Source organism: Heterocephalus glaber, unplaced genomic scaffold (assembly GCF_053883595.1).
Source record: "Heterocephalus glaber isolate CG9 unplaced genomic scaffold, H.glaber_assembly_v1.0 deba00001472, whole genome shotgun sequence".
Lineage (NCBI taxonomy): Eukaryota > Metazoa > Chordata > Mammalia > Rodentia > Bathyergidae > Heterocephalus > Heterocephalus glaber.
The window spans coordinates 38,218,491-38,241,920 of record NW_028258315.1 but is presented as its reverse complement, the minus strand read 5'-3'; the positions used below and the strand labels follow the sequence as shown (position 1 = coordinate 38,241,920).

Genomic DNA, 23,430 nt, shown 5'->3' with positions numbered 1-23,430 from the left:
AAACACCCATCTAGCAGAGGCCTCCAACTCAGTATATTTTATAATGTCTGCCCATGTGTTCTCTGAGTAGATGCTAAGCACCCTGTTCGCAAGAAGTGCTCAACTCATTTAGGCATTATAAAACAAAAGAATGCCCAGGTCTTGGCCCATGCTAACTGCATGAGAGGGTGAGGGAGATGCATACAAGCATGAATGAATGATAGTTCTATCAGTTTTCTATTAAGCTGTAAAATAACCTAACTAGGCTTTTCATGGACCACAGTAAAACCTAAAAATAATAATGAGAACTATATCTGATGTTTCAAACAACAAACTTAAAAATAAACTCTGGAGGGCTGGGGATTTAGCTCAGTGGTGCTGCTGTCTGCCTCGCAAGCGCAAGGTCCTGAGTTCAATCCCCGGTACCAAAAAAAAATTTTTAAATAAAAATATAAATAAACTCTGAAAATACAACTGTTAAGTTGAATACTGTCTGCATGACTCCCTGGAAGCAGAGCGAAGACATGGTGACTTCTTGTAATTTCATGTACCTGCTATTCTCAAATAATTATATGTGTGTGTGTGTGTGTGTGTGTGTGTATATATATATATATATACACACACATATATACACATATATATACACACACACACATACATATATACATATATATATAAAAACAAGTGACACAAATATAAAACATGACATTTATAAATACCTGCTATGACTCATTATAAATCTCAGGAGGTAAGGTCATATGTAAGGAGACATGTAAATCAACAATTGTGATTATCTAGGACATCAAGAAACATATTCCATACTAAGGACAAAATGCTAAAGGAAATTACATATAAATGCATTAATACAGTTTCTAAGATCTGTAGTAAATTTATAACACCACATATAAAATATGCGTAACATGCACACTTTATTCTCCTCACTCACTCAAGTACTTACATACACCTAGGATAAGTCAGAAACTGTTCTAGTATTTAGGATACAAGAGTAAACCAAACAAAAGAAATCCATGTCATGAAAGGGTTACATCTAGGACAGCAGACCACAAAAAAAAAAAAAAAAAAAAGTAAAATATATAGAATGGTGATGTAATAAGTGTTATGGTGAAAAATAAAAGGGATACAGAGTGCCAGGGTATAGAAAGGTGAGTAACCAAATGGAGGTCAGAGAAGAGCTCGCTGAGAAGGTAGTGTCTAAGTAAAGATCTGATGGGACGAGGCAATGAGGCATCAGGATACACAGAATACAGAGCAGAGCAAACAGCCTGGGCAAAGGTTCTGCGGAAGGAGTAAGCCTAGGGGTTTAACAGCAAGAGACTAGAGTGGCAAAAAGGAGAAAATTTGGAGATGAAGAGGAAAAAGGATGAGCTTAATGTTCCCATGAAGTAAACAAGGTGCTTCTGTAATTTCAGCTCTCCAAACATAAATTCCTTTCTATTTATATGGGTTTTTCCTACTAAAACTCAAAGAGTAAATATGGATACTTACTCTGTCATATTTAGCAACAATTTCAGCTCGTTCTTGGGCAAGTTTGAGGGCTACATCCTGGTCCGAATCTGTGGAAAGATCAAATTTAGGTGAACTGTTATTAAAAGAACCATAAAGTAATTAAGAACTAGGACAAAATTTTTAAAAGACATGTTGCTTAAAATGAAAAATCAGCAAAATCCAATAAATTTTAAAAGATGAGCTAAAAATCTGTAACTACAAGGCTGGGGATTTAGCTCAGTGGTGCTGCCGCCTGCCCCACAAGCGCAAGGACCCAAGTTCAAGGCCCAGTAACAAAAAAAAAAAATCTGTAACTACAACTTTAGAATCTCAACATATCTGCCACTTTAACGATACGACATTTAAAAGAAAGTACATTTATTAACACAGCATACGCTCAGGACATAATAAATAGCCCTCAAGAATTATTTTTGGATCTAAAATTTTATAGAAATGAGAATTGAAATAAAAACTGGAAGTGGAGAGCTCTAAGTTTTCAGATGATATCCAGTTGGGCAGAAAATAAGATCATTGAAAAAGGCTTTTAAAAATTATAATTTTTTTTTTTTGGCAAAATAAACTAGGATAAGATACACATCAGAACCTATAAAAAATTTTGTATGACATGATGAAAATACTGTCCATTTTGGCTTTCAGGTCCTTTTGTCAATGCCTCAACAACTACGATAACCTACTAGCTGGTCTCTATGACTAGTTTTAGCACATGCACACATGCATGCACATACCTTTCTCCTTTGAGAGGGATATCTTTCAAAAACAAAACTGACAACAAAAGCAGAGAGCATAACATGAAATGGTATGGATATGATTACATATCCCAAGACCCATAAATAAAAAAACCAAGGACAGATTGTATAAATCATATCACTGATCAGGAAAATACAGCATTCCAGTGAAAATCTGGACAAAGATCACAAGCAAGAAATTCACAAGACTGGGCCGGGGATTTAGCTCAGTGGTTCCACCGCCTGACTCGCAAATGCAAGGTCCCAAGTTCAATCCCCGGTACCCCTCCACCAAAAAAAGAAAGAAATTCACAAGACTAACAACAGCAGCAACAACTATATCTGTGTTCTTATTAAGTTGCTTGGCAGACGCTAAAATACTAACAGGCAGCAGATACTGAGCCTAGCACTGTATCATGCCTTCACATATTTAATTTTTACAACAAGTAATCCCACACCAGTGATAGTTTAGAGATTTTAAGCAACTTGTTCAAGGTCATAAAGCTAGTAAAAAGCAAAGGTAGGATTTGAATCCTCATCTTTACTCCATATCCCATAGCTTTAACCACTACTTTTCAGAAAGACTTTCAGTTAAAGACAGCAGATGGATTACATACTTTTAGATCCATTTCTTCCAAAATTCTTCTAAAATAACAATTTAGGGGTTCATGAGAGGACCCTAAAGGTCCAAGAAATGGTGGTTCTCAAGGAGAGGTAATGGTGGAGTTTAAAAAAAGAGAGAATTGATTAACAGGAGTCTCTTTCATAATTCCCCAAGAGTTGAAGGAATATGTGTGACAGAGGTGGGGGCAGGGTGGAGAATCAAACCATCTTTCTCCAAAGTAGGAAACCAGTGATAACATCTAAAACTGAAGAGACAGGAAGTGGCAATACAGGTATGTTAGCTCTAGAGTAAACACAAAACCAAACAGCCAGGGTGGTGGGGATGCGTGACTGTTTACAACAGTCTGTTATAGCCTGCTGAATTTTTACACTAATTATAGCTCTGATAAAAAATAAAATCTAAATTTTAAAAAACCAAGACATGGAAAAATTCAACCTCATTAGTAACTAAAAAACATAAGTTTTAAAATATCACTTTGCATTTATCTCAGATTAACCAAAAAAATGTACTGATAATACTCACTGATCATAGCATGGGGGAATTTACAGTTCCTTGCACTGAAAATAAACACACAAATGCACAAGTTCTTCTTGGAAAGTACAATAATGTTATCAGAAATCTTTCAAAAATAGCAGGCATATCCTTTACCCAAGAATTCCACCTCTAGAGATTTATGTCAATGAGATAATCAAATAAGCACAAGATAAGCCAGGCGTGGTGACCCGTGTAATCTCACCCCTAAGGGAGGCTGAGGCAGGAAGATCACCCAGGGTTCAAGGCCCACCTGAACTACATAGCATGACCCTGTCTTAACTGGCCCCCTCAAAAAAACAAGCACAAGATTGCTTATAATAGTAAAAATAGCAAAATAGGAATCAGTGAATTTTTAGTTTTGGGGGAATAAATATTAATGTCACTGCTTTTCTCAGAGTATAAAATGTTAATATGCTGTCCTCTGGAGGAAATGTGAATAATAAGTAAATAGAATGCGTTAAAAACAAAATTACAAACTAGCTGCTCAGATTTTCACAATGAACTCCGCAAACATAAATCTGAAATACATAAATATATTTGTTTTTTCATTACTCTGTTTTAGACTTATGAGTCAATTCCTTTTTCCGCTTTGGCTACTCTAAAGCACTACACTCATGCTTCTATTGAAGGGTAAGAAAAGCAAATGCATAAAAATTTAATTCAAACTAGGGAACTTGACTACTTATTAAAATCCATGTCTACTATTAGAGCTGTCAAACATAAATTTCTTTGTGATTAGGTGAAATACTATATAGATGGATGTTTTCTTGGAATTTTTTTAAAATACCAGTCCCTTATTCTCCCCATCAGTCCTGAGTCTCATCCATATTTCAAACATAACAATGAGAAATTTAAAAGAATAAAAGCAAGAAGTGGAAACAATGGAATTAGGAACTGAAGATGCTGAGCATCCCAAGAAAATTATGGCAAATTGCAAGAGCTTTACCCAGATCATTGTCAGGCTAGAAAGTTCCAGGAAGAAAAACCCAACCATGTAACAGAGGGCCTACTGGAATTAGATAAAATTGTTTCCTGATTTCTGAGAGAAAGATCATGTATATTAACCTCAGTAGAAGAGCTGATTCTAATCAATAATAAACTCTTGATCTCTAAATTCCCTTAGAAATTTTTTATCCTTGTATTTCTCCATGAGGAAATTTTATATTAATGAATGTATTCTAAAAAGAGACTGGATTTAAAGCCAAACTAGTTTTGTGAAATATATCCAAATCTTCTTTTAAGAGACAAAACAGAAATGCCAATCTTTCCCAATATGAAATTTATTATTTTTTCCAGCACCAGGGATTGAACTCAGGACTTTGCACTTATCAGGCAGGCGTGGTGCTGCTCAGCTACATCCCGGCCCCCAATATGAAATTTATCAATCCACATTGTGTGGTAATTATCTATGGATGTCAAAGTAGTATCTTTATGCAGGGTTCTTATTATCTGAACAGTAGCTGAGAAATATATTAAGAACTGTACCTCATAGTTTCTTTAGATGCATACTAATTGCTTATTTAGAAATTCCATTGAAAGAACAAAGATTTTACCCTAAAACAATGACACCAGCAGCTATCTTGTGTCTGTATGCAAGTATGCACAAAGTTCTAGGCACCTACTAGGCAATAACAGCTGTGTTGTTGGATACTTTCATCAGATGCCACAAATTTTTATCAAATAAAAATTTAATGAGAGCTTTATCGCATAAATTCACATTGTATCTTCATACTCTTGTGTGAAAAATCCATAATTTAAAAGTTTATCTGTAAAAATGTGGTTTAAAGTACAATACTATACACTGCCAAAGTATTATGGTGATTAAAGTATAATTCAACGTGGTTGTAGCTGAAGAAAAAGTTCCTATCCTTAAAAATATAACCATATGGAAGTACGTGGCACAACTATTTTAAATATCAGCCTTCTTACTTCACCAAGATGTTAGTTTAATGCTCAAGTATACAGAAAAATATCTTTGGACAAAAATTTATGGAAGAAAATAATAATTTTTTATCTAAAGCTTTTTTAATGCTGTTAAATTAACCCCAAATTAATAGTTACTGAATATCGAATTCAAACCAACAAAATAAAACTGACAGATCATTTTCCCTAGTATAGATTTTGATAGATAAGTACTAAATATATAAAATAATATCAGTATTTCTTTTTTGGTACTGGGGATCGAACCCAGGACCTCGCACCTGCGAGTCAGGCAGCAGAACCACTGAGCTAAATCCCCCAGCTCCCAAAATAATATCAATTTTTAAAAGTACTTTACCTTTTGTTGGATAATCAGTCTGGCCTTGGGAACTGAGAGCTGCTTCAGTCCCCATAGAGTAACCTATCTATTCCAAGATTTCATTATTATGTTGTAATTCTAAGCACACCAAGACTCTTTAGGTGGTACCTCACAGATTCTCCAACTAATTATAACCAAAAAAGTGGACACCAGCTAGCTCTACTTTAAATTCTTTGTGAACAAGCACAAGAAATCTTTAAAAAGTCTGAGGTGTGTATTTTGTCTTTTTCCAAGGGTGAAAAAGGACCTTGCTGTGGTTACAGGCACTGCAGATATCAGAACAAAGATGATATTTGTTTAGGGTGAAAACATTTCTTTCAGGGTAGATCTCAACTATGAGCCACACCAGCCCACACCCAGCATTCCATTTAATAACAAACAGGGGCTTTAACCAGGCAACTTCATATTATGCCCTAATCTTGTGCTTCAAAATTAGCCATATCCTTAGTACTTTTAATAAAACTTAGAAGAAAATTTTATTTTGACAGTTAAATTAAAAGTAAGCAGAAATGTTCTTCTCAAATACATTTTATATCTTGCCACAATTTTAATGTCAAAATTTTTTTATACTATGGACTGAACCCAGGGGTGCTATACCACTGAGCTACATCCCAGATTTTTGTTTTTTGAGACAGGGTCTCACTAAATTGCCCAGATGGGACTTGAACTTATCATCTTCCTGCCTCAGCCTCCCTCAATGCTGAGATTATAGGTATATGCCACAATTCCCAGCTAATGATAATTTTTACTGTAAAAATTTCAGCCACTGATTCAGACAGTAAGCAAATATATACTACAGTAGTGGTTTTGAACATTTTTAACATACTGCACACCTAAAAGCAAAACAAATATTTCATGAAACAATATGTATAAGTACTATAGGATGGCACTGTTAAATTTTCTGTTCTATTTTTCCTTTCCTTCTTCCAGTTACTATAGTCCTTAAGTGGGCAAGGATCTATAAATTTAAAAGCCATTTTACAAAAGTAATAGTTTTGTTTGAGGCATGCCTGTGAACATTAATTACACTCAACTGTATATTAATAAATTAGTTTATTAAATAAAATAAATTAAATTAAATAAATTAAAGTTTATGCTCAGTTTAAGCTAGTTGTAATATTTAACAAAAAGAAAAGATCTCAGAAGCATAGAGAAAGGAAAAAATGTCAAGTCATATACCAAGGAATGAGAATCCAAATGGCATTAAACTTACTGGCTAGAATACTGTAAAGCTCTATTTGCAAATTTCTGAGAAAAAATTATGAACATATATGAGGAAAAATAAAAATATTTTTAGCTATTAAAAAGTATAGTCAGCTGAATACTTATCCTCCCCTCTAAGGGGAAAAAAAAAATGTCTACATCCTAATCCTTGGAACCTATGGAAAAGCCATCCTCAAGAAAACAGACTCTCCCTTTGCAGCTCTGGAAGGAACTAGCCCTGCCAACATCTTGGCTTTCGCCTATCTGACCTCTAGAATTACAGAAGAATGAATAAATCTATGTTGTTTAAGCTACTAAGTTTATTGTAATTTGTTCCACAGTGTGTAGACATAAAGATTCAAAGTTTGCCCCCTATGTACTGTTTCTTTGGGGAAAAAAAAATAGGAACATACAAGGAAAAATAACAACAAACAGAACTGACACTCTGCTTGACCAAATGCAGTCAGCCTCCTTTGAGCCCTGTCTTCCTTGAGGCCTTAACTTTGGCTCTATCCTGTCTTCAGCCTACCTAAGCCAGTTGTTAGAATCTGCCTCCTAAGTCATCTTGATGAAAATCCCCCCACTCATAACATCTGATCTCCCTAATAGTTGGTCAGAGTCCCCATCTCCCACTGGGGTATCTGATTTCCCTGGTCTGCCTTCAGCAGGAATCCTGTTATATTGTTCTTCTTTCAGTAATTTTTCATCCACTCACCACCCTCTTACTTCTACTCACAAATCCTTGTCCTTGTGTGTCAATTGAGCCCAATCTCTCTTCTCTACTGTGACAGTCTTGACACTTATTTAGATAGTCCTAAATAAAATCTTTCTCACTCTTTTTGTTGTTCTTTGTTTTGGTACCGGGGATCGAACTCGGGTCCTTGTGCTTCTCACTCTTTTAATAAGGGTCAGAATAATTTTCTCGAATAAAACCAAAGAGGCAGACATATACTCCATTAAGTCACAAGAGGCCATATGTTAGGGTCTAAATATTAAGTGCTCCCCAGCACTTAATACTGAGGGCTTGACCCCCAATGCAGCAATGTGCAGAGGTGGGACCCAGAAAAGCAACTGCACTGTGAGAGCACTAATCTCATTAGTGGACTCACTGATGAGTTCATGGTGGAATGGATTTACCAGGAAGTGGAGCCCAATTGAAGGAAGGCAGTTAGTTAAGTTACCCTTTGAAGGGTACATTCTGTCCCTGGTTCCCTTACTTTCTGCATTCCCTTACGAATGTTCCCTTACTTTCTGCTTCCAAGCTCCCATGAGATGAGTAGCTTTTCTCCATCATCCTGTTTCTGATTTGGAGCCAGCCAACCTCAGACTGAAACCTCTAAAACTATAAGCCAAAATAAACCTTTCTTCTTTTAAATTGTGTATGTCAGGATTTAGTCCCAGTGATAGAAAACTGACTAATACACCATACTTAGACATTTCCAGGTGCCAAATGTATAAGTGCTTAGAAAGCAACCAGTCTACACTAGAATACAAAATACAAAGTATTTTCATGAAGCAAATGAATCCAAAGCAACATACATATCACAGGCACTAATAGCAATACAGTAAAAGCTTACTCAAAGACACACACACACACACACACACACACACACACACACACACAAAGGATAAAGAAACTACTAGAAATCTAATGACAAGCAGAGAACACAATGAGAAAGGCCACAGTCCAAGTATGGAGTAAAGTACAAAGTTGTTCGGCAGTGACCTTGAAGGTAGAAAAGAAAAGTGGATGCATTAGACTTTGAAATATTCAACATTAGGATTAATTTCCTTCTCTACATATTTCAGACTAAAGTAAAACATATTGGCATTATTGTGTTTATGTAAGAATTTTATTGGGTATTAATATTCAGAATCAAGTAGTGTCCAAAATGAACCCTGATTCGCACACACACAACTCATTCCAAATGTAAGCCTCCTTCCTAGAACCAGTGTTATTTACCAAAAATACTCTGCACTATTTAAAAATCCTTATGCTTTCATATACACATTTTTTTTTTGCAATGGAAATTAAAGATGAAGCATTATGAGGTAAAGAGCTTAATAGGCCACAACGATTAAAAGCAAACTGAGAAATGAGGAGGCAGAAACTACCAATAAAGTAGCTGCTGCAGAGAGGAAAACAGTACCTAATATCCAAAGCAAAGCAGTCACCATCAGAGAGACCATTTAGCCTAAGAAAAAGAGAGAGACTCGCTGGTCCCTGAAGATACTTTGTGCTTCTGCTCCTGATGGCTTCCATTTCTAGTTCAATGGATTCATATAGCAAATGATCTTTATTTTTCCTGAAATAACTTAAGTAAGTTATTTGTGTTTATACCTTGAGTTCCTGAATTCCATCTCATCTTTATACCCAAATCAATGATACCTTTAATTCATTAATGGTTTTAGCTACTTGTGACAGCTTTCTTACCCTATCATAAACCAAGATTTAACAAGAATAAAGAGGGCTGAGGTTTTAGCTCAGTGGTTCCACCGCCTGCCTTGGAAGTGCAAGGTCCCGAGTTTGATCCCCGGTACCAAAAAAAAAAAAAAAAAAGGAATAAAGATTCTTTTAAATGTTAAGATCTCTGGCTATATTACAGATCCAAGGCCGAATGGTCAAAAGTTGAACAAGTAGAGTTACAGTAAATCAACATCAAAATACAACTGAAAGCAGGCAAACCAAGTAAGAAGGCACATCAGCAACAGGAGAACCTGAAGTACCACTTATTCTGATTGGTAGTTCTGTGCAAGATGAAATAAAATATGGACACCTAAAGGGCATATACACCTACCCTCCTCTGAGATAACTTGTTCTGAAATAGGATTCTGGGCTATCTCAAGCCTTGTGGTCCTCTCAAAAGAACTGATCTAGGTAGGACCTCCTCCTGCCACTTTACTCCCGTTACCAGGAATACATCCATAACCCAATGGACTCCAGCCCAGTCCTACTTCCATCTGTCACATCTGCATCAACTTCATGGTATACAAGTAACTCTTCAAATATGCAAAACCTCAAAAAACCATTTAATTGCTCTATCCTCTCCCAACTAGTGTATTAATCTTTGAAAATCATTTGGCTTTTTTCCTTCTTTCTCGGTAATCAACAAAAGATCCTAATCATAGCTACAATTATAAAAATAGTTGTGGTAACAAATAATTGTGGTAACAAAAGAAGAGCCAATGAATACTGGACATAGAAAGAACAAGTGCCATAAACTCAAAAGTCTTCAGAGATAACCAGATTTCCTCTCCAAAACAAGTTTTTCATACACATTTTCATATTTTCTAGTTTTAATATATAGTATCTGATACAACAAAATCATTCAAAAGAAACAAACTTCAGCCTTTTTAATATTAACTTTTAATTATTAGCATACAAATCATCTATCAGCATTATTATCAGTATTTCCATTACATCATGGAATGATGTTTTGGATGTTTTAAATTAATAGTTTTAAATTTTTCCTTAAATATGCAGAATACATTTCTTCAGATAAATTCCAATTAGAAGCCCAATTGCTAAGCAAGTAGTGACTGAGTTCGGAAAGGGACATAGCAACGTTCTTGCCTGGCCTCCTTCTCCAGTCATAGTGACCCTAAGGCCCTGTGCAGCACTGCCAGGGCCGAAAGAGCAGCAAGCACACTGTATTTGCACTTTTTTTTCTAAGTGCATTTGCAATGCTACTGCTCAAATAATTTCCCTTCCAGTCAGATTCCAGCTGCAAACTCAGTTTTATCACAAAGACTCATTATAATACAGAAAAGCATTGCTATTTCTCAAATTTAATCAAAACTTGAATTGTAGGCTGCTCCATCTCACCACTACCTGTTGCCATAAAGAAAGGTAGAACTAGTCAGTGTATCTTTTGATCTACTGTATTTCCACACTGGTACCTAGAATATGTTATTTTTTGTTTTGTTTTTTATTAAATTTTATTTTATTTCATCCCATTTCCCCCCCTCAAGCCCCTCCCCTCCCTATGTACAAAAGCTTTGTTTCTATTTTTTTCTATTTTCACTTTTTTTCTTGTCCCTTCCTTTCTTGCCCCCTCCTCCCTTGTAGAACATTTTATTGAGTATATTTACAAGTCTTTTCTATTAAACTATAATCTCCACAAAGAACAGTACTTCTTACTCATCCATTCTCTAGTACTGTGCTGATCACAATGCCTAGCACATGGTAAATGCTCACTAAATATTTCTTAACAAGATAAAGAGTTACAGAAAGTAAACTATTTAATATATTCATGTATGTTTAAAATTAGACTCATGGGGCATAATGCCACTGAACAAGTATACTTTGCCAAAAATTCTTAGTTTTCTCATATTTATTTTTTACATTAGCACTTCTGATTATTGTGAAGTTAGCCATAAAGTAGAGGGCCTTAAAGACAAAGGACACCAGACTTTGTGTTCCAACACACCCTTCTGCGGGCTCCTCTCCTTTACCTTGCTCATTCATAGTCTATCACAGAACTCTAGTCTCACTTTCTTTACCAAAAGATTCTCTTCTCTTGGCTGTGTGCTTCCACCATGTGTCAAGTCCACGTGTGCAGCATTCAGCCACAGCAACACGCAGAGCTCTCTCCCACATCCCTTCCTCCAAGGGGGCAGAAAGACTCCACAAGTCAAGGGTCTGTAGCTGGGTGTAGTGAAGCATACCTGAAATCCCAGCACTCTGGGAGGGAGGATGAGGCATGGGAATCCAAGTTCAAGCCTAGCCAGGGCAACTTAACTGTCTCAAAACAAAACATAGAAGAGAGGCTGGAGATGTAGCTTAGTGCCAAGGCTCTGAGTTCAATCCCAAGTATCAAGGCCAGGGGGTCAAGGCTCTGAAAGAAGGTGCTTCTCTTGCTTTCTCTTTGCCTGTCTTTGGGCACATGCTCTCCACACAGGAGAGCGCCTGTCCTTAGTGGGACATTGGGGTAGTAGTCTGGCTGTGATAGTCATCCAGTGATAAGTCAAGCAAGATGACAGTCCCTTTCACCTCCAATCAGGCAACAGAGGAGACGTTTATCTCCTGTGCCTCACTTCTAAATGAAGAAATAGTATCTCTACTGACTTTCAGGAATCCCCCAAATCAGACTAGTAACTCCTACATTTAATAGAAGTGTGAGTATAAAATGAATCACAGAAAAAAAGGATATGAAGTGATGTAACAATAAAATGCCATTGCTACTGACGTGAAACATAATTACTAACTTGAATGAATGCAATTCCCACATTTGAGGGCAGAGTGGAATAACACATTATCAACAACACATACTTAGAACCAAGACAAACACATGAGTCATTTTACTCACTTTAACTCATCTACAGTTACTGACAAACTTAAGATTGAACTTTAGACCGGGGATTTAGCTCAGTGGTTTTGCTGCGTGCTCCGCAAGTGCAAGGACCCGAGTTCGATCACCAGTACCAAAAAAAACAAAAACCAAACAAAGACTGCACTTTAGCTGCATTTCCAGTAAAATGATTATTTTAATCGATGGCACAGGACTGGTCTATAACAACTCCTTATACTGGATATTTTAAAAACTGTTCACTGAGTTTACTATTTGCCAGATAGGAGCCAGGTATTTAACATGCATAATTTCACTTAATCCTAACAACAACCTGCTATGTTAGTTTTTATGACTACCCCCTAATTTACAAGGGGAGGATGGAGATATGGAGAGGTTAAGTACAGTAATTTCAGCCATATGGAAAGTAACCTGCAGAGCAGGATTTAAATCCAGGCTATCCAGCTTCAAGTGTAATTAATTGACTTTACTGTAGTTCCTCTTACTGCCACTGGTCTTTACATTTCTTTCCTTAGCAACAAATCTATGAATTCTTCACACTTGTATTTTCTGGATTCCTGTAGCCTTCTAATCTCATGAAATTATCAATTATTTGTGCAAATTGGAGATAAATGATGTTTTAAAGAATCTAAGAACAATTTATATGCAATATTCTTCATGATCATAGGCAAGTATACCCCTCTACCATGTTTTAAATTGTGTTTTAGGATAATCATAAGCAACAACGAAAACTGGCAAAAATTTGACACAATGCTCACCAAATGGATACCAAAGCTAACATTACTAAAATATTTCATGCTACTAGTTGATACTAAATCAACTGTCTTCTCAATTTCCATGATTACAGAAAGAATTCTGCTGAACCTACTTTTATTTACTTACTTTTCACAACTCTCTTCCCAGGTCATTCAGAACTATAATCATGTACAGTTATATTCATTACAATAAAAGTTCATGTTGAATTTGGCCCAGTAGATGTTAACAAGAAATGCAATTATAATAAATTGTCAGCTAAATATAAGACAACGGGAATAGAAGAGAATTCATAGACCAACCCCTCAGAAGTAAATGACTAATTCCACAGACAATTTGGCAAACCCTATTTTCCAACCCAAGGTTAACTTTTCTACTCTTAAATAAAATTATTACACATAAAAGTCAAACTGTGCCCAAAATGACACACAAAAATAAGAATAAATATTACCCAGTACAACTGAGAAGCACATAAGAAAAAGGTATTATCATGCTTTGAGTTATACAAGTATTACTTGGTCTTTTAATATCTCTTGTACTCATCTGATAACACTGAATGGGATATAATAAAGTGTTCATATCACACTGAAACTGTCATTCATCACTTTTTTAAAGTTCCATTAGCTCCAAGCACAATACCACAAAATTCTCATAACTTACAGCTGCTTTCAACACACCTCACCTAATAAATCCTAGGGAACATTTTATAAATAAGCATCTCATATATGTACATGTGCTGAATATACGTATTCTTTACATTGTTACTAATGTGCTAATATTGTTGTGTTTGGCTGGTTTGTACAACAAGAAAGATTTGTTTTACATAACAAATATCAAAAGTACTAAACAAATAAGCTAGTCATTTATCAGGAGACCAAATAAATTAAGCAGCAACTAAGAGCCTGGCTCATAAGAGCTAGCATTTATTCTGTATGATATAAACTCTTTATGTATAGTATCTTATTTAATTCACATTGAAAGTATGAGGTAGGTATCATTATTATTCACTAAAAAGACAAGAAAATTATTAGGTTAATTAACCTGCAAAGATCACATAACTTTTACGTTTTAGAAGTAGCATTCCAACAAAGGCAAAAAGACTCAAGGGTGTTGTTAATTACTCTGCATGATCTCTGAATAAACAAAATGACAAGCAAATGTACCAAGGTTCGCCAAGAAAATCTGTCAACAAAGATCCTCAAAGTAGTATTAATTAAATAAGGGCAAGAGACGAGGAAATACCCTCAAGTCAATAGGACACCAACGGAGGTGTTTGCATAGACAGCCAGAAAAGCTACAAGGAAAAGGAAGGCTACACAGGAATAACAGCTGCCTAGTAACAGTTCACATTTGTTTAGCTTTTACTATCCAGTGGTTACTATGCTAGTAGTATTATCTTGCTTAATATTCAAACAACCCTATTACCTTATCTTGCTTAATATTATATATTATCTAATATTATCTAATTATCTACATTATCTATTACTATTATATTATTATATTATCTATATTATCTAATTATTATCTAATAATATATTATCTAATATTATCTAATATTCAATATTATATTATCTGCTATATTATCTAATATTCAAACAACCCTATTACCTTTTATATTTTACATATGAAACATGAGATGAAATATGAAAATATTGTATCTCCCAACCTGTCAGATGCCTGATACTCTGAGTTTGTGTTCTCTAAAACTGAAGAATGAATTCTAGGAACAATGGAGGTTAAGTGTAGGAAATACTTATTGAAAGGATAGCTACTGAGAGGCAGGAGGGGTCCCAACTGGGTGGCCAAAGACCCCACTTTACAGGGAAGTTTTTATACAGCAAAAGCCATGTGGATTAAAACTATGATCAACCAACAAGGTTACAAAATATAATCCTTAGATAATAGTAATCCAACAGAGAAGCAAGTCCCACAGCAAGAGTACATGGAAAAAACAAACTTCTCAGGGAGATCATCTACTTCTCAGGTAGATGATGAACCTGGGGGTCTTGGTCACACTGAGGTGACTGATGCCCATCTAGACTTTACTAGAACAGCTGTTAGCACTTATCTCATCCCTTGGGAAGTAAGTAGGCCTGGTCCTTTAGCGGTTGTATTAAGGCTTGGCCCCCAACTGATGTATCTCTGGCCGCAGTTGTAGTGTGTTTTCACCTTTTGTCCTGACTTTCTTGGAGGCTCAGCCCTGTCTGTCTGCCTATTGTATTTCTATCTAATTTAGCTGTTTATAATACATGTATCACCTATTGTGCATTTCACAGATGACAAAGAAATGGACCTTAGTAGTAAAGCAACCTAAGTCAACATTAGTGAGAGAGTCTCAATTCAAACACACACCTAGAAGGCTCCAAAATCTATGCTCTTGCACACAATGCCACAAAATTTGGAGGTGGGGTGGCTGATGAGAATGTGTTTATTTCCAAATTAATAAATTATAAGCCACCAAGAAACCCCATGAAACCACCACACAGTAACCAGGAAGGAGGTTAGATGATTTTAGGGTGTGCAACCCAACACATTCTGGTTGTGTTTTTGCAAGTGAATATCCTACTTCAATAAAAAGAAAAATCTTCCTAGATCTGAAAGCAATGACTTCTCAAAATTATTTATTCCTCTACACTTTCAGATACCCAAGACTTTTTGAGATACCTAAGACTTTACTCCACTGGTAGTATATCATTGCTATTGAGTTTCCAGGACATAAACACATTTTCCTAGTAAAACAAGTAAGCAAAAGTTCCCAGTGTTAAACGTGGGCAGCACAATATTGTTTTTAATGCCACTAGATACAATAAAGGGTTTTTAAAAAAATGTTTTACTACTTACCAAATGCAAGACACTGGGCAAGAAACAAGGAATCATGAGCTCTCCAAAAAGGGCCCTCCTACAGTGTTGTTTTGTCTCTGATTTATACTCTATTTGTAAATTCCAGTCTTTCACTTTTCTTTTCTTTTCTTTTCTTTTTTTTAGGTACTGGGGATCGAACTCAGGTCCTTTCGCTTGCACAGCAGGCAGCAAAACCACTGAGCTAAATCCCCGGCCCCACTTTTCAATATCTTTTAAAATATATAATACATTCTTCAGAGCAAATATTTGTTAATTCTAAAGTAGACCAAACTTTAAAAAAGTTTCCAACACATCTACTACTGTAAATTTGCATTATATAAATACTGCACAAATACTTTATTATTTCCCTGACAAACACATCTTCATAAAGCAAAAGAGATACTGTTCACAAAGCTAATGGGTGGGGAAAGAATTTATTACATCACTGCTTCAATGGAGGCACAGCTGCTTCAGACAACATCCACTTACTAAAATTATTGTGCTAGTTCAATTTTAATATCATTTTAAATATTATTATGCATAATTTAAAGGAAGAGTAGATACTTCACAAATTCTTAACTGTTGGCTTATTCAACTATGAGAATATAAGTAAAAGAATTTTCAAGCTGAATTAGTGAAAAGCCACCAATGTACTAATAGTGCATTACTATTACTACATCTATACGTAACTGTCTAGGACCAAGAAACAAATCTTCATTTCTGCCGATTACCAGAAAGGTAGGTAATAAAATCTCCTTAGCTTCACACTGAGACAAAATTTGAAAGATATTTCTAAAAGTAGCTGTAACTGATCTGCCACATGTTTATTCAGCAGGACTTACAGAGGGCCAGCCAGGTACTATAGCCATGCAGTGGAATGAAACAACTGAGACTAGGAAGCCTGCTTATCTTAGCTCCAGACCAACAAGGGAAGGAGAAACGACAGATGCTTTAAGAAAAATATATGCAACATTCCATGAGAACATAAGAGGAAGAAATTCACACTAGCCGGGGATGTTTGGAAAAGACTTCATAGGAGGAGACCTGTTCTTTCTTTTTTTTCTCGTACCAAGGATCAAACTCAGGACCTTGAGCTTGGAAGGCAGGCGTGCCGCCACTGAGCTGAATCCCCAGCCCATGGAGACCTTTTCTTTAACATCTCAGCTCTATTTGGCAATGTAAACTTTTTCCTTAGTCTTGAAACTCACTGCCTAATACAGCTTTCCTTCATGTCTTCTTTTACCTCTGTCGCTTTTTTCTTCAATATTCTGTGGTAATTCTTTTCCTCTGTATACACTTTGAATATGAGGTCCTCTGAGCCCATAATATGTAACAGTAGTTATTTTCTCAAAATATAAATGTGAATCTTACATTGTGTGTATGGAAAGAATCAATGAACTAGTGAGTGAACCTAGCTCTCCAACTAGTTCTTGATAGAATAGCTATGTTTTCTCTCAACTCACACTATCACAAAACACAAAAGTCTATGGGGGCCTGAGACCAAAAAGGAGCAAAACAAAGAATGTAACAGCCTCCAAAAACACCAATATAGTAGTATCTTAAAAGTATTCTTGAATTGAGGGATTTGCTAAAATAACACATCACCTCTCTAGATAGGATTGACCTATAGGTGCCTTAAATGTTGGATCTCACCAGAACTATACCATCTGAAGCCTAAAATTATTCCAACACCTAACAATAAATCATCACCCTACTGTGAAAAAAAAGAAAACAATAAGAAAAAAACAAAAAAAGCTAAAATGAAATTCACCAAAATGTTAACATGTTAAATGCCAAATGTTAACAAACGATGCTTTTGAGAGAAAGAAACATGTAATTTTTTCTCAATTACCCATAATAGGCATAAATTGTTTTATTATAAAGTGTTTTCAGATATATAAAGACAAGTCATATGCTATAATTTAGAATTTTTTTCATTTTCCAAACACATTTTATGCTTTTTAATAAACACTGTGCTTTTACCGTGCTGAGTTGGAATTGTACAGAAATTAACAGCCATATTGGTCTAAAAACATTAAACAATTTTTTTCCATTTGTACAGAGGTAACACACTGTATTAAATATGTAAGGTCTTATCTACATGGGTTTGATTAAATAACCAAAAAAAGATAAATACTGTGCTGACTAGAAAACTAAAGCTGCCCCCCTGATTTTCTTATGGAATTTTTACATAGAAAATTATAAAACAAAAATTTTTGGGGGGGGGTACTGGGGATTGAACTCGGGTCCTTGCGCTTGCACAGACGGTGGTGAAACCACTGAGCTAAATCCCTGGCCCTATGAAACAAAATTTAAAGAAAGTCACCTACAGTAATCAAAATAATTCTGCCTCCTGTGGAAAACAAGATGGAGGCTTTCCAATACAGTGTTAATTTAAAAATTATTGAGCACCATTTATTGCTACTGTGTAGCTACTATAAATACAAACATGAACAAAGCATATTCCCTCAAAAAGTTTACATTCTCCTAAAAGAGACACACAAAGAATCTATGAAAATAATGACTTTTTTTTTAAGATTATAAGGCCATTTAGTCTTTTTTTTTTAAATTAAATTCTTTTATTGGTATATTGTAGGTATACAACACAATTACATTTCTCATTGGGAATTGTACCTTTATATAATGCATCTTGGTTCTTATTTTTTCCCCATTTTTCCCCATTCCTAGCACTCCCTTCACCCCCTCCACCCTTCCCTATTTACAAAGACTTTATTTCCATTTCTTCCATTTCTCATAATTTTTCCTTTCCCTTCTTTCCTTTCCCCTGCCCCTCCCCCTATTCCTACCCCTTTGGACCTTTTCTTCCTATTTTGCATTATCAATTATTCATTCTAATCATTGGTACATTTTAGGTATACAATATATAGGAAGAAAAGGGGCAAAGAGGAAGGAAGTGGGAGGGCTAGGGGAAAGGATAGAAGGGAATGGGATTAATATGAGAAAATGGAAAAATAGGAACAAAATCTTTGTAAATAGGGAGGACTGGAGGGGTTGAAGGGAGGGCTGGGCAAGGGTGAAAAATAAGAACCAAGAGAGACTATGTAAAGGTGCAAATTTCCAATGATGAATGTCATTATAAAATAATGACCTTTAGCACATGTTTTTTAATATGCTTCAGGAAAGCTGACAATAAATAGAAAAAGGATTTTTTCTACAAAGAAATGTCAGACAAAAAAAGCCTTTTAAGACATTCTTTTAAGAATGTAGAAACTCCCCCAGGACAAGGAAAGAAAGCCACAATATTGCAATAAACTATCCCTGTATAAAAATTCCACAACAAAACAAAATAGCTACAGTCCATCCCAACTGGTATATCTACTTCAACAGCTTTCTCAACAGGAATGCTGAGTAAGAAGGACACATCTTCAAACTTTTACCATTTCTCCATCTTCTTTTATCACAATATTCCACCCACCACAACTGGATACTCATCCAGCTCTAGAGCAGGAGTGTACACACATAAGAAAACAAGGCTAATACAAGAATAAGAAGCCCTCGGTAATAGTGCTTGCCTAGCGTGAAGGAGGTCCTGAGCTCCATCCCTAGTACCAAAAGAAAGGAGAAAAAAAAGACAAGATATAAGGATTAGCAATTAGTGTGATGCCATAAAGAAAGCTAAATAAACTTAGTAAAGGGATAAAAAGAAAAGAATGGAAGGAAAATAATAGAAACAAAATTTTATAGAGGAAGAAGGGAAGAAGGATTGAAGGAAAGGGAGGTGAATGCGGGAACAAAAGAATTAAAATGTATTACAGAAAGGTACAATTTCCCTATGATGTATGTCAAAAGTATACCAATAAAACTAATTTAAAAATTAAAATAAACAGTAAAAATTTAACTTGTGTTTTGATAGTATTAACGTATTACCTAGGTATTCACTCATTGTTAAGAACTGAATAAATAATGGTAATTGTAAGTCTTTTTTAAATTATTCAAATTCTTTTCAAAAAGAAAATGTTAAAAACAAATCTAGGGCCAGGGATTTAGGCTCAGTGGTTCCGTTGCTTGACTTGCAAGCACACGGTCCTGAGTTCGATCCCTGGTACCAAAAAAAAAAAAAAAAAAAAAAAAAAAACAAATCTAATCAAAACCAAATACTTTTCCTTTCAATATTAAGAAACATCTATATAGTCTACCATAGATGCTACCCTCCCAATAGTGAATGCATTTGAAAAAAGGAAAAACAGCAATAGAATGTAATTCCCAAAGAAATTTGCACTCTCACAGTCAGGATTTTAAATAAAGAATAATCTTTAATATAACTGACCCATGAGAGAAGGGGAAAAGGTTGCCATTGGATTCCAGGTAATACCTTATTCTGGGATTCTAAGAATACCTATTTGGATTTCCTTAGAGTAGCCTGTACATTCCTTTCCTAACCCATTGCCCAACCCTCAATTTACATGGCCAAAACCTTATATGCAAAGTTCAATCAGATCCAAAATGAAATTTTTACACAGCAGGAAAAAAGTAAAACTATTTTAAGTCACAGTAGGGGGAAAAAAAAACCTCTTCAGAATGCTATACTTGATGAATTATGCCAATTTCCACATAAAATACCACCATACTTTAAAGATACTGACTGTAAAACATTTTAAATAAGTGATCTGCCATGCTTCTCACTGTGGAAACATTTCTAAGAAAGTATTGTCTCCAACTCATTGAGTAAACTTCCTAAAATAACAGAATGCATTTCTAACAGTAATCTAAGGTCTTCTTTTATAAGTAAATAAGCATGACCAACTTCACAGTACAGCAAAAGATTGGAAACAAATAAATGTCTATCAATTCAGCTATAAAAGTCATGAAGCAAACTTGTAAGTACTGGTAGGGATTTATTCCCAAGGTATAATGTAAGTGGGGGGAGGGGCTCAAGGCAGGGTCTAAACAGTGTTCTGAACAGCAGGGCTTACAGAGATACAGAAACATGAAGTTAAACAATGACTGGCCTCGGGGAGGACAGCCCCTAGATGGGTAGGGAAATCTCCTAGATGGTTGCAGGGAAAGAAAACTTATTTTCATATGATCATCCCTCAGTAGCCCTTGAATTATTTATCATATACATGTACCACCTAATCAAAACACAAAAATAAAAACTGTAAGAACTGTAAAGTTAATGCTATCAGAAAAATCCCTCCTAGGGAAAATACTGAAGATTTAACACCACTCCAACACAGCTCCTAGCACACAAAGGGCCTTTCCTTTATTATAGACAGCTAAGTTAGGTAGAAATATTACAAGCAGTCAGCCGGGGTAGGCCCTTGAGGGAATCAGTGCAGAAGATGGGACCACATTACAATTTTTGTGGCTTATCTGTTGAAGATAAAGAAGGAATGACCAGGCCCACATACCTCCCCAGGGGATAAGATAATTGCTATCACCTGCTCCAATAAAGTCTAGATAAACATCAGTAACCCCAGTGGGTGACCAGGGCTTCCTGATTCATCTCTTTCTAAAATGGTCCTTGTTTTTTCCATGTACACTTGCTATGTGACCTGCTTCCCCACTGAATCAATATTACTTAAGTGGCTATATTTGTAATCTTATTGGTTGATCATACTTGGTGCCCACCGTGTGATTTTGTTCTATAAAACTTCCTTTGAGATGTGGGCTTGTTGGCAACCCACTTTCAGGTCCACTCCTGTCTCTTGGGAGCTCTTTCTCTGTCTACTCTTTTTGTTCCTTAGAATTCATTCTTTGATTTTTGAGGAACAGAACTCAGCATACCTGACATCTAGCAGGTTAGATGTTACATTTATTTCCTCTGTATCACCTTCTCTCTTAGCCCTAGTGATGAGAACTGTGGAAGAGAATCAGTTAAAGCGGGAGCTAAACTTTTGGGGATTTAATGTCTTCCTCTACACACTAGCTTTCTTAGCTGTCTAAAAGAAGAAAAACTGTAAATTAAAAGAGAAACTGGCCAAGTGCATAACTACTCTGTTATTACCAAAAGAAAACCAATCAATTGTTCTGCAGCGGACCATGAAGGCAGAAGTGGAGATGTGATGAGCAGAAATAGATTAAACAACTATGTTCCACCTTCTCAATATATAAAACAGAAGGCAAAGCCCAGAAACTCATATCCTGAATCACCACAATCGTTTGTAAATGGGTCAGCACTTTGCTAAAACCATAAAACTTAAGCAAAGGATAATACAATTGCTAAAGGCATTACATTTAATGTTATTAAGGGCTGGTTCAAATATTTTAAAAATAAGTACAAGCCAAGTAACAAAATTTAGACAATCTGCCTCAGCAGATCACACAACTTTCCTGATCAATTCACCTACCAGAGATTTAAAAAAAAAAATCTGAGTTGTTTTGAAATGGCTCTCTTTAGGACTTTCATTTATTATGTTTACTAAAAGCCCTTAGAAACTTCTAAGAAATTTTTTCCTTTAAACTTCTAGTTTCCATATAGTGGTCATCTTGTCAACCACAGTATTGTTAACAATAGTTCTGTCAACAACAGTCTTTTTCAAGAACACAACCTTCCTTCAAGGTTGGCAAGGGATTCATATAAACAAAAGGCTTTTTTATACATTTGCTGATAAACGGATTATATGACTATCACTCTTAATGGCAAGTTACTTTAACTGACCATTTTTTAAAATACAGCCAAGGGGCCGGGGATTTAGCTCAGTGGTTTCCCCGCTGCGCAAGCGCAAGGACCCAAGTTTGATTCCCGGTACCAAAAAATAAATAAAAATAAAAATAAAATAAAATACAGCCAATTTGGTAGGTCCTTTAGTTTTCAATAAAATCATTAATGCTTGACAATTCCACAAACTCCTTATGTGGAAAGCTCTTTGCAAGTACGCACTAAGAAACAGATAATCAAAATATTTGGCCTCAAGATGCTTACAACCTTGCAGATGAATAAAGGAATCCTCATAAGAAGTGCTCACTACAGGACCTTACTAGCAATAAGCAGAAGGCAAAAGAGACAAAGATATAGAACAATTACAAGAACAATTACAATTCTTTATCTCAAAGATATAGAAAAATTACAAGGGCCAGACATGTTATTGTACAATGCAAATTGTTTCTAATATGGAGAGAAAACTATAGAACAGTTAATGACTTAATTAGAATCTCAGTAAGATTATTTTTCAGTATTATAAAAAATAAGAGCCAATTTGGATTTTTCTTCTATGAGATGCCTCCAGTTTGGCTTACATTCTTCCAGAATTTTAAGCACATCTAGAATCAAAAGTTAAAGACGCTTAGCAAGTACACTGGCATGCTAAGAGAAACTAAAGTGAACTGCTTACTTCCTTTTAAATGCTATCCAGCACTATAAATCTTTTGGGAAATGTGGCTATCTTCATTTATAATATGCTTTAGAAAGAGCTTTCCTATTGAATTATGTCTGGAATGTGTGTATATCTACAAACACATGCAAACTTAGTTTTCTTAGAATCTATAGTAAAGAGTTTCACTACAGTCTGATTCATTTAATAAATCAACACTATTCCACAAAATTAGTCTATACACCAGTAATTTTACTTCATTTTTTATTTTACTTTTGTCCAATTCTACAAAATTCTTAATAACTTCTCAACCACTACTGATATAAATGTGCGCAAGTCACAATAATTTACAAATTTCAGT

General features: G+C 35.4%; 1 protein-coding gene across 9 annotated transcripts in view; it reads right to left on the bottom strand.

Moving 5' to 3' along the window:
* The window catches only part of Usp6nl (USP6 N-terminal like), a 303,422-nt gene that overhangs the window by 113,177 nt on the left and 166,815 nt on the right, over window positions 1-23,430 (bottom strand). For all 9 annotated transcript variants that reach the window (XR_015439473.1, XR_015439471.1, XR_015439469.1 and 6 more), the window contains one exon: window positions 1,486-1,553. Coding sequence is in view for 1 of the 9 variants with exons in the window: in XM_087181952.1 (XP_087038078.1) it covers window positions 1,486-1,553 (68 nt within the window). In the remaining 8 variants the exon portion in view is untranslated. The remainder of the gene's footprint in view (window positions 1-1,485; window positions 1,554-23,430) is intronic.